Source organism: Taudactylus pleione, unplaced genomic scaffold, assembly GCF_031769625.1.
Source record: "Taudactylus pleione unplaced genomic scaffold, aTauple2 ptg000043l, whole genome shotgun sequence".
Taxonomy (NCBI): Eukaryota; Metazoa; Chordata; class Amphibia; order Anura; family Myobatrachidae; genus Taudactylus; species Taudactylus pleione.
In genome coordinates, this window is record NW_028284445.1 from 9,785,464 (window position 1) to 9,804,003 (window position 18,540).

The window sequence follows — 18,540 nt, forward strand, 5'->3', positions numbered from 1 at the left end:
ACAAACCTCGGTACCCTTCCTAGGGCACATAATTTCTGGAAAGACCCTCCGGATGGATCCGGAGAAGTTAAAAGCCATTTCTGACTGGCTGTTACCAAAATCCTTGAAGGCTACTCAACGCTTCTTGGGTTTTTCAAATTATTACCGGCGGTTTATACCAAATTTCTCCACACTGGTGTCTCCTATCACAAATCTCACAAAGAAGGGTGCCAATCCCATTCGCTGGCCAGATACTGCCATCCAAGCCTTCCAAAAATTAAAAGAAGCGTTCTCCACTGCACCTATCCTGTGCCAACCCCAATTGGACAAACCGTTCACAGTTGAGGTAGATGCTTCTTCAGTAGGGGTAGGGGCAGTACTGTCTCAAATCTCAAGTGATGGAAAGTACCATCCCTGTGGGTATTTTTCTCGTAAGTTTTCCATTGCCGAAAAGAACTATGGAATTGGTGACCAGGAACTACTAGCAATGCGGTTAGCTTTAATGGAATGGCGGCATTTGTTGGAAGGAGCCAACTTTCCAGTTACCATGAGCACGGATCATAAAAACTTAATCTACCTCCAAACGGCTCACCATCTAAATGCTAGACAGGCCCGTTGGTCCTTGTTCTTTTCAAGATTTAATTTAAAACTTCAATTTCGTCCTGGCAGTCTAAACAGAAAAGCTGACGCCCTCTCGCGGTCTTTCTTGTCCAGCACTCAGGAAGAGGATCATCAACGTTCCTGACCAATTTTAGATCCTGTAGTCTTTGCCTCTACTCAAATGTTGACTCCTCCCCAAGGGAATATTTTTGTGACCCCAGAACTACGGGGAAAATTAATAACTTGGGCTCATAGCTCTCTGTTTGCCGGCCATTCTGGTATCCTCAAGACTTACAAGTTCCTTCAGCGTTCCTATTGGTGGCCCACAATGAAAGGGGATATTCGAGAATTTATTCTTTCATGTGTAAAATGCGCTCTTCATAAGACTCCCCGCAAGAAGGCAGCAGGTCTCCTGTGACCCCTGTCCATTCCTAATTCTCCTTGGACCCATATATCCATGGATTTCATCTCTGAACTACCATGCTCCCAAGGATACAATACCATATGGGTATTGGTGGATCACTTTTCTAAGATGGCACACTTTATTCCATTGATGGGTCTCCCTTCTGCTCCTCAGTTGGCAAGCGTCTTTGTTAAGGAAATATTCAGGTTGCTTGGACTTCAAAAAAAGAGTTCGTTTCCGACCGCGGAGTTCAATTCGTAGCTAAATTTTGGAGAGCCTTATGTAGCACTTGTGGAACCAAGTTAAAATTTTCTTCAGCCTACCATCCACAAACTAATGGGCAAACCGAAAGAGTTAACCAAGAGCTGGAGACTTTCATAAGACTCTTCGTTTCCGCCTCACAAGATAACTGGCTGGATCTATTACCTTGGGCAGAATTTTCACACAACTTCAAATATCACACTTCCTCCAAAGCCACTCCTTTTTTTACGGTGTTTGGGAGACATCCTCGAGTCCCAGATTTTCAAAATTTGGCTACTGTAGAGGTCCCTGCAGTTTCTGAATTGGTGGAGTCTTTTGCAACCGTTTGGAAGAGGGTTCATTCCTCTCTGAAGCAGTCGTCCAAGAACTACAAAAAATTTGTGGATAGACGACGTGTCGCTGTTCCACTGCTGAGAGTTGGAGATAAAGTCTGGGTATCCTCCAAGAACATCCGATTGAAAGTACCCAGTATGAAGCTAGCCCCACGCTTCATTGGTCCTTACCGTGTTCGCAAGGTCATCAACCCAGTCGCGTATAAGTTGGAACTCCCTCCTCAACTAAGAATATCCAATACCTTTCATATTTCTTTGCTGCGTCCTCTAGTGCTGAATCGTTTTCAAACTTCTGCTCCCAAGTTACCTCAAGTGCAAACTTCTCAAGGTACAGAGTTCGAGGTAGGGAGGATTTTGGACTCTTGATTTACCAAATCTAACAACCTCCAATATCTCATTGACTGGAAAGGGTACGGTCCAGAAGAAAGGACATGGATCAGAGCCACAGACGTTCACGCGCCTCAAATGGTTTGAGCCTTCCATATTAGATTTCCTGGTAAACCTGGTGGGTGTCCGGTGTCCACCCTGAAAAGGGGGGGGTACTGTCAGAGTTCAGCCGGGGATCGGCCATCCCTTACTGTCCCGCCGGCTTCCTCTGACTTCCTGGGCAGTCGGGCAGCTGGTGCGGCGATGTGGGAGGTGCTGAGAATTCTCCCTGATGCTGGTATCTCGGGCGGCCTGGTGCGCAGGGATCGGAGTTCCTGTCATGGGCGCTGCCATGACACTTCCTTCTCTGGCTATCCTTCCTTCCCTGACAGTCTGGCCAGTCAGCTGACGCTGTGGACCAATCAGTGGGCTTCCAGGGGTATATATCCGGCTCCTGTGTATCAGGTAGTTGCCTGAACAACCATTGTCGCTGCTAGTGTTACTAGTGGTCTCTCGTTCCAAGTTCCCTTGCTTCCAGTGATCTATTCTTGTGTGCAGCTATATCATCCATCTCACCAGTGCTTTACCATCTCAGCCTGTGTGCAGCTATATCATTCATCTCATCAGTGCTTTACCATCTCAGCCTGTGCGCAGCTATGCCATTCATCTCATTAGTGCTTTACCATCTCAGCCTGTGAGCAGCTATATCATTCAACTCATCAGTGCTTTACCATCTCAGCCTGTGTACAGCTATATCATTCATCTCACCAGTGCTTTACCACCTCAGCCTGTGTGCAGCTATATCATTCATCTCATCAGTGCGTTACCACCTCGCCTGTGTGCAGCTATATCATTCATCTCATCAGTGCGTTACCACCTCGCCTGTGTGCAGTATACTATCCATTTCACCAGTGCTTTACCATCACAGCCTGAGTGTAGTTATACGTACCCACCTCTCCAGCGTCATAATCTCTGGCTGGCTCCAGTACCACTACCCACCTCATTACTGGACTCTGTGGTCCCTACCTACGTGTTACAGTATTGCACCGTGGTGCACTCTTTCTAACCGGCAACCCGGTAGAGTGTGTCCGCAGTGCACACTTCCTTGTACCTCAAGTACAGTGTCCCTACGTGCCTCTTACTGGCACAGACCCTTTGGGCCACAAGTGTTCATCTCTCCTTTCTCCCGCAGGCTTTGGTCACCTAGTCAAAGGACCGCAACCTGCTTACGAGGTGCAGCTCAAGCCCATATCCCGATTGGTGGGGTCACTGGCGAACACCATCTCGTGGGTTAGATTCCGCACCTTTGACTAGGTCTCGCCAACGACCAAGACCCGTGGATGCGGAGGTCGTACATTCAGGCCCCTCGCCTCCATTTCCTCCCGCAGCCTCAGCTTCCAGAAAACCGCCTCCCAGCGTGACAAGGTTTGCAAACTTGTTACATTTTGACTGGGAGAGGGTTTCATCAGGTAGCTGGCATGCTGCTTTGCAAAAGTTCAGCTGGCCTATTGTTTGCTGCTGTGATCTAATATGACAGGGACTCTGTTTACTTACGGGTGATTGTGGATTGATATTTTTCAACATATTTAATTAGCTTTAGCTTATTATGCTTCCTTCATTGTCTTTCAAGTCTATAACCAATTTTCTTGAGCTCACTAACACGGTTGTCAAACCAAGGAGCTTGATGATGTGGTATACGGGGTCGTATATGCACAGGGGCGATATTCCCAGCATCCATAACAGTCCTATTGTAGTCAGGGTTGTAGAGAGCGCCGCCGGGCCCTGGTAAAGAGGGGCATGGCCTAATTGCGGGAGGTGTGGCCACACCCCCTTGAAGAAGAAGAAAAATTTTTTTTTGCAGCGCCGCGTAGGGGGCGCTGTGAGCCCCTCGCAAAGCCAGAGGGGGCACGATCAGTGTGATCGCTCCCCCCCTCAGACAGAAGAGATTGCTGTGGCTGCTGCTTAGCAGCCGCTAGCAATCTCCCACGTGCTGGGCTGCTGCGAGGGAGGGAGGTGGGAGGAAGGGTGGGGTGGTGGCGCCGGACTCAGGCCCCCGCCGGGCCCCTGTGGAAGCCCGGGCCTGGGTAAAGTGTATCCGCTCCCCCCCCTCTTGGCGCCTCTGATTGTAGTAACGGAATAGGGAGCAAGGCTCTTTCACAACTCAAAGATGGATGATGGATGCTGGCCCGTACTTCAGGATTGGCGAGACCCAGTACTGAGGCGCGGAGTCTAACTTGCCGGCAGTATTCACCAGGGAACCCCATGAGGAGGTTTGGACTTATCTACGTCCAACACGAGTTGGAACCAAAAGGACAAGACAGTAGAAGGGATTAGGCAAAAAAAGGGCATGGAGAATAGCCAAGATCAAAACCGGTATAGTGCAGTACCAGGAATCAAGTCAAAAGCAAACCAAGGTCAGGGACGAGTAGCAGTAAGAGTCACTAGAAACGCTGGAGTATGGTTTGGGAGCAGTGGCGGCTCCAGAGGTGGGGCTGCAGCTCCATTTCAAACGCTGCCAAACATAGATGGCTGGGACTCACTGGCAGTTGAAGTAGTTCCCCTATTTGAATTTTGGACTGCGCTGCTGCCCCACCCCTGGAGCCACCACTGTTTGGGAGCCTATACTCTGGCACCTGCCTAATGCCCAGGGACACCCTTTTATAGGGAAAAGTTAAATTCTAACACCAAATGTGATATCAAATTTGGCGTACCTGTCCCTTTATATTTTCTTGCAGCTGCTGAGGAGGGAAGAGAAGAGAAGCCGGGAGCCGGAGCACTAGCAGCGGGCGCCAGGGACTCGCCGATGCTGCCCTAAGCTGAGCAGGACCCCAGCGCTGCTGGACCCAGTAAGTGGGTGCCGGGTTCGGACGCGCTGTGACAGGATCTTCAGAGGTACCCATAACAGCAGAGAGATACAGATTTGCTGCAAAAGCCCACCTAATCGGACAGCAGCTAGAGATTAGTCAGAGCAGCTCCAGCTGGTGGGATACCTGAGAGAGGAGGCCCCGGGGGTACACGTCCCCTGTGCCCCCCCTAATCCGGCTCTGGTCCAGTACCAGCAAATGATCCACCCTGGTCAGTATACGGTAGGTGGTACTTTATTGTAAATCGACTACATTTAAATGCCCATTTTTGGTTCCATCTCATGACCCCTATTACGCACGGATTCAGAAGTGTGAAATGCCACTCAGTAGCATGTCTAACGGTGCATATTCCTATTTGGTGTGCAGGTGCAGTAGGGGAAAAATGCAAGTTACAGGGAAAAAAGGTGCAAAATGCATTTGGGACGTACTATACATGAGTCCGACAATGTCCATTTTATTTAGTAAAGAGGGCCTGAATCAGAGGTGGACACGAATCCCGTCAGGGATGATTATTTGTAGGCAGCGGTACTGAGACATTATGCTAATGCCTCAGTAACTGTAGTTTGTACAGAAACAACTACCGGCTGTGACTCTACTCCAAAAGGCGCAGCATAGGTTGCACCATTGAAGTTCTGAGCAAACCCATGGTTACCCAGCATGTCCATCTGAACTAAGACCCCAGCACCAGAACAACTGCATACAAGGACGCAGTCACTGGCTGCGTCACGCCACCAAAACAGTCGCAACACATATGCGTTTGTCTCACCTCCCATTACCTCCCACAAACGCTCACTAACTGTCTGTGCTTCTGCGTCCATACTCTCACCAGGGGCCTGATTGATTACGGACCAGAACTGTGATTATGCACGCAGATGGCTAATTTTTGCGTACAGCACATGCGTAAGCATCGCATTGCGCATAGGCTTCACTGCAATCGTACTGTGATCAGAGTGCGCACGCAGACCCATCGCAGAGTGATTGACAGGAAGTGACTGTTAGGGGGTGGTGATGGGAGTGTGGTCGGCGAAACGCAGGCGTGACAGTGTGTTTGAACGCCGTTACAGGGGAGTGCATAAATTATCCACTGCGATGCCATACGCAGTTTGAGCTTTCACAGTGTGCAATGAGGTTAGCAAAATCTGAGTAAGGTCAGAGCTGTTGTAATTGTGCGTGAGGCTCCGATGGTACTCCATGTTACTGATCGTTTCGCAGACTTGCAATGTATTACGGATGTGAGCAAGGGGATGCGGGCGTCCTTATGTTAGTTAATGCGTTTGCAAACATTGGCATATTTTCACAGTGGCTCCGCGTGCGTAATCGCAGCTGCGAACGCAATAGCGACCCGTAGTGAATCAGTCCCTATGACCGCTGTCTTTAATCCATCGCGGTACATGCGCAGTGCGACTCAGACACATTCACAGTACAAAAGACATCGGCCAACTGCGAATACATTGACATCTTGTCCTCCTCTGAGTCAGGCCCAGAATCACAGTCATTGCTCCCCTAAGTTACTAATATTGAAAATAAAACAAATGAAAAACTATAACAATCAAACTTTAACAATGAAAAAAATTCCTTTATAATTTATTGTTTGACTGGCAGTCAACTTACATCCAGTTAATGAATGGCATTTGGGCACAAAGCTTTTCAGGAAGAGCCTGAAGTGAGTTGTTGGTCATTGACCTACAGTACAGAAAACAAGCAAATGCATTAGTTTCAGGTTATACAAAAAACTAAACGTGGGGCCGTGGCCATGGCTGCATCTTGTGTCTGCATCTTTGTGCTAATGCCGTATACGACTTCTACAAAACTGATACACCGACTTGCAGCAGTACATCTCGGTGCGTCCAATGAAACTTGCAGCAGCCCTATGGCAGGTACAGTTCCTGCGACTAACTATGGTGGTCTGCGTGAGCGGTTTTGTATCTTTAGACATGGCTGCTGTCAGCGACACGCCCACAACATGCCCACCTCTACCTAGCCACACCCCTGTTACCTTCCAGGAGCAGCCACTAAAATCCACACTCCCTGCGTCCAAATTCGTTCTGCTTCTCCAGGACATATGCTCGGATGCATGCGCAGTGGTCTCCAGTGTGGCTCGGATGCATACACAGTACTTATAACATTGGCCAACTGCATGCATATCGGCATGGCATGTAATTCAGAATCAGGCCCACAATGCACAAAAGGGAGATGCCTATACATATAGTAGCCAAACCCCGACACTAAGGAGTGCCAATATTGGCAATATTATATAAATGATGCCTTGCTCCAGTGCCCTCCTAGAGAGTCGGTGCCCCCACAATACCACAATGTATGAAGAGAGGCGGCACTCGGAGTCTTGGTAATCAATAGGTGAACCCCATTCCAGGGGTGTTTATTGTGTCAACGTTTCGGGGACCGAATCCCCTTCCTCAGGACAAAATACATTTTTGTCCTGAGGAAGGGGATTCGTTCCCTGAAACGTTGACACAATAAACTCCCCTGGAATGGGGTTCACCTATTGATTACAAAGACCCAGAGTGCCGCCTCTCTTCATACATTGGTATATATATATATATATATATATATATATATAATTATATATATATATATACATGAACTGTACCAAAAAATTATACCAGAGAAAACCAGCACTCCAGACATAATGTGTCACAGTCTGACTGTGGTTTGCCCCGTGATGAAGGTGCTGGTTAGCACCGAAAGGGCCATCGGGCTGTGTTGACACTATGTCCTGTTACATTGACTCCAGACCTTGGCAGTTCGCAAGTAACCCTCTCTCTTGCTGCTATGCTTGGCACATTGCACTTTTTGATTTGTGACTGAACAACTGAATTATTGTACTGGAGTCGACATTGTGATAACATGCATCGTGTATAAATACGTTTTTCACATTATGTCTTTGGCGTGCTGGTTTTCTCTGGTATAATTTTTTGGTACAGTTCATGTATTTTATCATTATAACCAAGCACCCTCTATCAACCTCATTTGAGAGTGTGCAGGATTTGTCCAAATTGTTGTATGTATATATATATATATATATATATATATATATATATATATATATACTGTATATCTCCGGCCATAGTACAGGCGCAAAAGATTGCAAAGACTGGCATAGTGCCAGAGTCTTTGCTATCTATTGTGCCTGCATCAACTTTCTGAAGATGGCGCTGCCAACAGCAAGTATAGGGAGGGTCTGCTGCATTGGCATAGGTACAGAGTTTGCCAAAATTTACTGACTTAGATTTGGTGGGCACTAGTTGATTGAAAAGATGGCATAGTACCAGACAAAATAGAAAATAGCTGATTAAACTGGTACAGGCGTGTCCTCATACACTATTGCCGCAGTCGCATCAACCAGCCCCTCTCATCGTCCAAAGTATTGTGAAACTCGGCTTGCGATGAGCATCTTTTTCTCTCGAATATGCGTCTTAGTTGCAAAGAGTTGCGACAAAACCGCTTAACAAATCTGCACTGTGTAATTTGATATGCGACACTTGTACATATGCTCCCTGAGCGATATCGTCTAGTGTGTCCCCGGCAGGGTGTGCTCAATGTCGTTCATGACATTGAGCATACCCGCTGAACGATATCATTAACGATATCGTTCAGCGCCGGGCTCTCTTCCCCCATTCCCCAACATGCAGCAACCTGATGACATCGTCAGGTTGGCCTCAGTGGCGGTTCTTGGTGCGGGCAAGCAGGGCTATTGCCCGGGGCGCTGCGGTCTGAGGGCGCGATCACAGTGTCCCCGTCTAAATAGACGGCACCCGCCCGCGATATCGTTATCGTTCAGTTGTCCACTTTAATCGCCCTGTGTGTATCCACCATTAGGGGTCTATTTACTAAGCCTTGGATGGAGATAAAGTGAATGGAGTTGAAGTACCAGCCAATCAGCTCCTAACTGCTCTGTCAAAGGCTGTGTTTGAAAAATGACAGTTAGGCTTAGTACCCGTTAATATGTATAGGAAGTGCTACGATGCAGCCGCAGCAGATTTTTCTTTCATGCCAAGTTCTGTTGTGCTTAATCTGCGACATATTTAAAACAAATTCTTATGCAGTTAAAGTCACAGCCCAGCGTCTCTGGTACAGATAAAGCCTGTAGTGCAAATTAAAATAAAAAGTCGCTATTATACATCGGTTGCTGCAGTTTAGTCGCGCCAGGCATGGCGTGGCGTATTAAGGCTAGGTGTATGAGGACACATCTGAACGTGCTAATGTTTATTTTGTCACCGCCATCTATAATTTGCCTTTCTATGGTTCTATGGCTTTTCCTATGTAAGTACAAATAATGCAAAAGGAAGGATGCATTTTTAACATAATAAACATGTTTATTATTATTGGCATTTAAATAAAAAAGTAACATGACATAACCCAAGTTTTAGTAATTGACAAATAACAAACACTGATGATACTTACAAGAAAAATAGTGACTCTAGCCCAGTGAACAGCTCCGGTGTAATTTTCAGAATTGGGTTTTCATCTAAGATTCTAAAGACATATATTAAGGAAACAAAAAAAAACAACCCACTGCTTTACATATACCTGAATCACAATTACTAACGTTCTGCCTTTATAATAATAATATACATTTACACAAATATATAAATTGTAATGTATTTACAGGTATTTATATTAATCCCTCTTCTCTAGTGTGAATCAGGGGCAAAATGTGAACTTATGAAGAGAAGACTGCCAGATGGAAGTAATATGTTATAATAAGCACATATAATATATTATATAATATGCTCACAGTCAAGGGGAAACACTTATTAAAATGAAAATGTGATAATATATTCAATTTATTTTGGGTTTGCATTTGTGCTCACAATAATAACATAGTAATAGGGCTCCTGTGTGAGTGAACAGTGGACAGTGCTAAAATGTGTATACTGGAGGTACTAAAAATAGACACTGCGGATTCTAAAATCACAAACAACAATACAATCATTGTGGGCAATTCAAAAATAAGAACTGAAAACATCATAATGAAATTGACTAATTACAAATATTTTCTATTGCATTATTCACAAACAGGACATACGTGCTAAGACAATTACTAAACATGCTGATTCTGAGTTGGGAGTAAAGCCCCTCTCTAATCTAAGTCTCTCTGCATCTTTTACATTCCCCCCCCCCCCCCCCCGCAGTGCAACATGGCTTTGCCAAGGTCAAAGTTACTTGTTTTTGTTGCTTTGCTCCCATCACTGAATCATCCTCCAAATCTGTTGTTGCTGAATTGTGCTAAGATGGAAAAGGAGCTAGTTTGCCCTATAGGAGCTGTTCAGCTGTTTTATTAAATAAGTCAAACAGGGGTATTCAATATGGGAGCGAAAACATAGTTTTTGCGTTAATATTGGAGGTATGATGTCATTATCGCAGGTTTTACTTTTACACCGTATTCAATTTCAAAGACTTATCGCAGTTTTGAAAAGTCTTTGATAAAAAACGGGGATAACTTTTCACCACTGAATAGGTGTCGAAAAAAAGTGCAGAATTGGGGTTTAGTGGTGCAGGCTTAAAAAAATAGCCTGCACCCCTGGGAATGACATTTAAAAAAGAACTGTGTCAAAAAAAGTAAAAAAAAAAAATAGGGACACCCCAAAAAATGAATTTAAAAATTGGGGAGAAAAAAAAAATTGGGAAAAAATTGTATAACAATAGGGAAATAGGTTCAGGGCTATTCTGCAAGTGTGCGGCAGGTGTTTTCTAGAATAGATTTATAGCGGCAGGTGCACAAATGCAGAATTTTTTAAAATTTACTTTAGGGACTTAAAAATATGCTAGTACCCATTTTCATGTACCCCAAATTTGATGGGACCACTTAAAAAAACGAAAAAAATAACCTAAGTGCTTCTTCTGCAACACTTCATCAATGTCGGGAAAAAAACACCTGATGCGGCTATTTAAATCCCCAACTTTCAATTAAAGGCTAAAACGGGGGTACCCATAGTGTTCCCCCATGTTTTTACAACTTTAGGGGGGTCTTACAATAGTTTAAAGGAAAAATTCGTAACTTTACGCAAATCCAACTTCGGAGTTTCCCGTTTTCGTTAATTTTATATTGAATATGGGGATAAGCGGAAGCGCGCCCAATACTTTATCGCAGGTAAAAACTCCGATATGAAACGTTAACTTCGACAGTGAAGTTAACGTTTCATATTGAATACCCCTCTAAATATTATTTGAAAAGGAGCAAAAGAAAATCTTGGACCGGAAAACTCATATAAACACACCCAGGGGCATAACGAGGTATTTGTAGTCCCCATTGCAAAAGTTTGTAAGGACCCCTGTGTTCCACCTAGTGGAAAACACTATGCGTGACACTGCACACTACAAAGAGGGGCATTTGTACCCCTTCAACAGCTGGCCTGGGTTCCTCTAATAGGCCCAAGTAATTAGTACCCTCTACCGCCCCTCTCTGTGCATGTTTCTGCTTGCTGTAGGTGAGACACTCCTTTAAAAATGATCTGCCTTCCACCTTTCATCCAATGTGCAGCCCCCCGTGCCCCCTCCACCCCCCATCGGTCCCATGCTCATGCTTTTCTTGTGTTACTGTGGCCAATGTGGGTGACGGAGCAGACTGACGGACCCGCAATGCTCAATGAGCTGATTAACAGATGAGGGACAAGTGCCCCCAAGCCGCAGCATGATTGGCAGCTCATTTGGAGGCGGGAAACGGGTGGCACCTGTCTGTGTTACCGGAAACCTATGGTTGCGATCAGAGGTGTAGTATGCGGCCAGGGCGACCGGAGCACGAGCGTGCTATGGTGCCCCCCCCAAAGTGTGTGCTACATAATATAACCACTATTTATATACTGTATATATATATATATATACATACATGGCAAGGTCACACATACATACAGGCAGGGTCACACACACACACAAGCAGGGTCACATACATACAGGCATGAAGAGTTACACATACACATATACAGGCAGGGAGGGTTACACATACATACAGGCAGGGAGGGTGATAGACATAATTGGTGTATAACCTCTCTCACCTTAATGTGGACCCTGCAGATTCTTCCTTCTTGACATGCAGCTGTAGCCCCGCCCTCTGCTGGGGTCAGATGAACATGTGCTGAGCTCCACCAATCAGGTCTCAGCATAAGCTCCTCTGACCACGGAGTCTCTCACTAGAGGAGCAGCAGGAAGGCAGGACAGGACGCTGCTGCTGCTCTGTATCACAGCACCTGGCAGGCTGGACACGCACCCGGCAGGCTGTCAGCTACTTGACAGCTGCTTCCAGAGTCCAACTTCAGGGCACCCTCTGGCAACTAAACTGCCCTCCCTACGCCCCTGGTTGCAATGATGATCTGAAGCTGCATATTCGATTGCAGCACCTGGATCTGCGATGCCTGCTTGATGGATCAGATGCCTTCTGCAGGCATTAGCATATTCGTTGTACAATACTACACATCCGCTTGTAATATTGTTATGCCCTTTGTTTGGCAATGCAGAGTTTTGTTTAGAACTTATATATAAGGTGCCACAAAATTATAATGATATACTGTATTCATTTAGAAAAACCCTATAAAATATAAATTAGACCAATTGTTGGAGATGCCAATAATTTTTTTTCAATTAAAATTCCCCAATAAAACAGTTAGCAAATAGTTTGTGATTATTTTGTATCTTTATTGTTTTAAAACATTGTTTAAACTTATCAGCTTTTTTTGCAGCAATATTGTTGCAGCAAAGTAAAAATCAGCCACTTATTTATGTCTTATAAATTCTAGTGTGGTGCAGAAGTACTGTAAGGGAAACCAATGCTATCTTTTCAAATCCACTTAATATTTAATTAACATTTCCAGATTGGATTAGATTAGAGGCAACTTCAGTGTATGAATATTTTGCCACCAGAGTGTAACAGAAAATATAATAAGATTACATTATAAATCATCTTATTAGAAATTGGGTGATATGTGGAGTTGCTATTTAAGTCAATGGAATGATAAAATATATACTTACAGCCATCTTAATTCACGTAAGGGGCTGAAAACCCCTTTTTGTAAATACACAATACAGTTGTTACTAAGAAATCTGAAACGAGAAAACATTTTAATATAGGAAATATAGATTGAAAGTTACGTATCACAAGCTTCATTTATAATTTAGGAAATTAGCATTTCAGATAAAAACACACTTGGAACATGCAGTAAGGCCTTATACTTTGCCATGAATTACATTTGCCTTAAAATGGTTACAAAACTAGAAACCATTACTTCTAGTGTCACCGTATTCATGACTGTTGTAGCGCATTTGTTAGTTACTACAGTATTCCTGTTGGCAAAACGCGTCTTATCTAACCACATGCATGTACAGAGGATACACCCATTGCAAAACTTTAGAGAGCTTTGAGTGACCTCCAAATGTTAGCGATAATTCTAGTATCACATTTCAAAAGTCGTTTTGTGTATAACACTTTTATTAGTCTTTCAAAATCCTATCACAACCCTAATGGGTACCAGGCCTAATGTGTGTATAATGTTTGCCCTCAAACAATAAATCAATTAATAAAGGAATAACAGTGGTACTGTAACTTACAGTTTCTGAAGTTGGTTTAATCCGAAAAATGCCTTCAGTGATATATTTCTTATACAGTTGTGTTGAAGGAATCTATTAGGAAACAAAGTAATGGAATACAAGTCATATAACAGATTGTGAAACTGCCCCAGAAAAGTATACTAAAAACCTCCTTGCATTCATTTATTCTGCTTATCTGTTAATAGGTTAACATTAAAAGGACTGCAATCACCTCTATGGAAAATGCTCAGTCTGATTACTACACAATGTGTACACAGCATCCAGGGTTAATTGATGTGTAAACACCTGTCAGATCTGCTCATCGGATCTGACCTGCTACAGGACATTTGTCATTCCCGATGAGCAATTATTGTACACATTTTGTATTGTGTACGTGATCTGTCTGACATAGGGCGGGATTCAGATATAGTTGCAATACCGCTGTTTTTGCAAATGGATGATTTCTTTCTACTGAGCATGCGTATAAGTCAGAATGCGGATGTGCCACGATGGACCTTCAATGGATTTATTTGCAAAATGACAGACAGGGACCATGTGTAGGTGGCCTTTGGGGGGGTAGCCACTCAATTGCAGGCATGTGGTGACCGTCTTAGTGTCGTGGCTGAGATCCCATACACAGTTGCCAAGGTTCCAGCATCTCAGTTCCGATGGCCATTTTGAGTAACTATAGAATCACTCAGAAGTTTGATGATCGACTAATGTGTGTCCAATGGTTGTGTCTTTGCACGCAAGGGGCGGATCTGAGACACGGCTGGTGGGCAACTCAATACAAGTACCGACAGCTGCGACATTTGCATATTTTTGCACATCCACTGTGCGACCATCTCTGAATCACTCCCATAGTTCCTTTAAAAAAGTCACCTTGTACGATGTTTAGGACATAAGTCGTTGAGATAGGAATGATAATTCTGTATACTGGAAATTGGATGTTATCAAGATTGTTTCAACTCTCAGAAAATTGTAGATTATGAGTAAAATCTTTCAGATGTGTACCTAGTTTAAGACATACATTTTAATGCTTCTGTATCTGCATACTGAAAAGGTATAACATGCAAAGCATTATAACGCACTTAGCTGCATACACAATGGACAGATTTGCCAAATGATGCCAGAGACAATTTATGGAGCTTAAAAACATTCCCAAGGACATCTGATTTCAACTTTACACACTACACAATTATTAAGCCAAGAACAGGCACGCCATTGCTGATTTAAATACAAAAGCCCACAAAGGAGACGATATAACATGAACTATCGGCAGGAATAGGAGCCTGATAGTTCAAATTCCGTACACAATATATTTTCAGCCCAGTAATTTAATCAGATCCAATGAATATTGTACAGCACTCCTCATATTGGCCCATCGCCACTGGTTTTGGCCCAACCATCGGCCAGAGATACATCATAAACACTATGGGATACTTGTCCAGAACCACTGGAAATTGTAAATGTTTTGATTATCAGTATTCTTAGTGCTTAGAGTGTGCACCTGCATTTTCTTTTCTTTTTTTCTGTATGGCACTAAGGGGTAAATTTACTAAAGTGAGAGTTTTTAGAAGTGAGCAAGCAATTAGATTCTACATAACATTTAACTAGCACCTTCTAGAAGATAATAGCTAGAATCTGATTGGTTGCTATGGATAACATCTCTTCTACACTCACTTCTAAAAATTCTCACTTTACCCCTAAGTTTCAGCATGAGAGCACCTCTTATTCTGTTTAAAATTAAGATGTGCAGTCCAGACCCCCCACCGCCCTTTTACCTTTCTTATCATAGTCAGCATTAAGTTTTTCATCAATTTGTGCTACAGTAGCTCATCTGTGGAGTTGGACCATACGGGATAGCCTTTGCTCCCCACATGCAGCAATCAGCCTTGGGCGCCCATGCCCCTGTCATCGGTTTACCTTTTTGTCCTTCCTTGGACCACTTTGGTTGGTGTAGACCACACTTTTGGTACTGCAGACCACACCCCATAAGACCTGTCATTTTGGAGATGCTCTGATCCAATCGTCCAGCCATTACAATTTAGCCTTAGTCAAAGTTGCTCAGCTCCCTACGCTTGCCCATCTTTCCTGCTTTCAGCACATCATTATTATTCTCAAGATGTTTAGCCTAAAGTGTTCTAGATTAAAACATTTTATGTCTCCAAAATTCACGTCACAGTTACACAATATATAAAACAAAGATGCTGCCGATGTTTAAATTCCACAGTAATATAATATAAGCAGACTGTACATAAATATCTTGTTTAGTTTTAAAATGACCTGTGGGTAACATTCTAATTCTATCCTGTAACTTTGTTTATTTAAGATGACTAAAATCTAATTTCTCCAGACTATATATTATATTAATTATAGAGATGAGCAGTTTCATTTTGCCTCTAGGTACAAGAAAACTTTTTAATGTCACCATGAATTCAGATTTCTTTAGCCAGGAATCATCTATTATCTTATAGAAGTTTGAATGTCTAGACAATATGTCTCAAATGGTAAATTCCAAAACATAAACATTTGTTATACTTCAACGGTATGCAGTTATGTTGTGGCCGCCAGTCACAATCCCAACGGCAGAATGCCGGAGAGGAATTCATGATAGGCATCGAGATACTGACACCTATCATAATACCGACGCTGGAATCCAGGTGGGCCCGAATGAGGTAAGTTCTTTGCGCCAGTCCTCTTAGCCGTGGGGGGGGGGAGTCAGGTTTAGGGCACCCCGGGGGGACAGGGTTAGGCACCCCCCCGGGGAGGGTTAGGGTCGGCTAGGGGAAGGACACTAGGGGGGAGGTTAGGGTTAGGCACCCCTAAGGGAGGGTTAGGGTTAGGGGGGGAGAGGGGAAGGCAGCTGCTGTTGGGATTTTGTTTAGTCGCCGGCATTTCAACTCCATTCCACTACAACACATCTTGTTAAAAATATTAGTGAGAAAATATGGGCTAGAAACAATGCATATACCTACCCAGGGGCAACGTGTATACTCATCTAGGCCATAAGGCATATTTGCCTTAAGTACCCAGTTACGTAGAATATCTGGGGGTAAAACTCATCCAATTTAGTTACTATGGTATCACCAGAGGTGATGAGTAGAGGGGAGATACTTTTTCATCAGACAGACAAAGACTTACACATTTCATTATTTTTCACACATTGATTATACTGTATTTCACTTTCACCATTTAGTTCCTTATGTCCTTAAGAATACTATCTCGGACATATTCATTTCCAAGCACGCCATGGTCTCTGTCTCCATCTCCATCTGTTTCCCTCAACCTTGTGATAGACCTCTGGTGCTTCCCCACCCAATTGTATCAATCCGACCCCTTTCAGCAGTTTTTTTCGGAACAAGTGACTGGAATATGTTGACAATAACATTGAACATTGGAACAATCCAGTTCTGTTCCGGGAAGCCTAGAAAGCAGCCATGCACGGTGAGATTATTTCTTATGCTGCCAGATTACGTAAATCTCGACAAGAAAAATATGACTCTTTTAGTCAGGCCATATCTTCTAGTTATCTTGATTTTGTGGCTCACCCTTGTGAGGCTCTGCTGGATAAATATCAGCAAACATGTCAGTTACTAGAAAGCTACATGTTGTCGCAGGCCAAATTAAATATTGACTTTGGTAAAAACAAATATTCGGTGGGGGAATGGAGCAGGTTTATTTCTAGCTGACATTTACAAGCCGGTGAGACATAAAAGTCACATTCTTGCTCTTAGTGTTGGCACTCTTTGCTCTCTTCTGACCAACTCAACTGATATATTAACAAAATCCTACTTTGTAACTATTTACGAGGTTCACCCTTGCTACCCTGATCTTCTCTCCACTCTGCTAGACAAGGCTGGACATCCAAGTCTTTCTCTCCCACAGTGTGAGTTACTGGAGGCTAATGAGAAAATTCACGGAACATCAAATACATTTTGTTGCAGGCCACCATTCAGTTAAAGGCATACTTTCTGCTATAGCAGCGGTCAGGGATGGACTGGGGCTTCAGATCAGCCCTAGCAGTCTCCCTGCACGTGTGCACTCCAAAAGGGGAGTGGTTAGGTCTCCCAGGGGCATGCAGTGAGTTATGAGGACCTGGCCTAGTGACACACTCCCATCTTTAAGTATCCCGGCTGAGCAGAGCTCCTCGGACAGGTTTTGAGACCGGTCTGGCCCATCAGGCCATCGGCCCTTTTGGCATTTGCCAGAAGTGCCAGATGGCCAGTCCAGCCCTGGCAGCTGTGATGGCGTCTTCTTTAACCTCTTCTTCAGCTAATTCTAATCTGCTCTTCAGCCTGGATGCTCAAAAGGCTAAGATACGGTCTCCTGGCCTTATCTACACAAGGTCCTGTCTCTTTGTGGCCTTGGTGTGGATTTCAGGGCCTTGACTGATTTTTTTTCTACACCTCTCCAATGGTCTGATTCATTATGGATCTCTACTGCGATTACGCATGCAGATGGCTGAGTGTTGCGCACTGCGCATGCATCGCAGTGCACACGTGTGAAGGCACCACTGCGATCACACTGCGATCGCAGAGACCACGAAGACCCATTGCAGTGTGATTGACAGGAACTAAGCATTTGGGGGTGTTGACGGGGGGGGGATTCGGCAAAATGCAGGCGTGCCTGTCTGTTTGAACACTGTTACAGGGGCGTGCATAAATTAGCCACTGCGATGGCATACGCAGCTTGTGTACTCACTGCATCCGACGATGAGGTTAGCAATTTCTGAGTAAGGTCAGACCTGTTGTGTGCAAGGGGCTGATGTTACTTGATGTTCCCGATGTATACGCAGAATTGCTAGGTATTACAAAAAATAAATCACCATTGCACCATTTTCCTTTAAACTTAATATTAAATACACCAGACTGCATTACATAGATACTGAATGTGCCATATGGCACCCTACACCTAAAGTTTGTATTAGGAGAACAATTAGTTCTAATTTCCCATCTGTCAGCATATATACGTAATAGCAAGTCTTTCATATTCTGGGTTATAAGGATAATAAATGGCACATACTATTCGGAACAGAAAATGGTATGTATAAACTCATTACCCCTAAATCACACAATATGCACAAGCTGACCTCCAGTAGCACACTACGGTGCCATATTCATCTGCCAGACGAGTTTCATCTTGCAGTTAAAGATTTTGGAAATGGAATGAGAGCGCTATTTATTTCTTGCAGATA

The 18,540-nt window shown here is 44.0% G+C and overlaps 1 protein-coding gene across 1 annotated transcript in view; it reads right to left on the bottom strand.

The window, feature by feature from the left end:
* Positions 1-18,540, bottom strand: part of RXFP2 (relaxin family peptide receptor 2) — a 389,469-nt gene that overhangs the window by 78,548 nt on the left and 292,381 nt on the right. Inside the window, exons 6-9 of the mRNA XM_088460250.1 lie at positions 13,365-13,436; positions 12,789-12,860; positions 9,228-9,299; positions 6,417-6,488 (exon numbers count right to left, since the gene is read on the bottom strand). Coding sequence (XP_088316376.1) covers positions 6,417-6,488; positions 9,228-9,299; positions 12,789-12,860; positions 13,365-13,436 — 288 coding nt within the window. The remainder of the gene's footprint in view (positions 1-6,416; positions 6,489-9,227; positions 9,300-12,788; positions 12,861-13,364; positions 13,437-18,540) is intronic.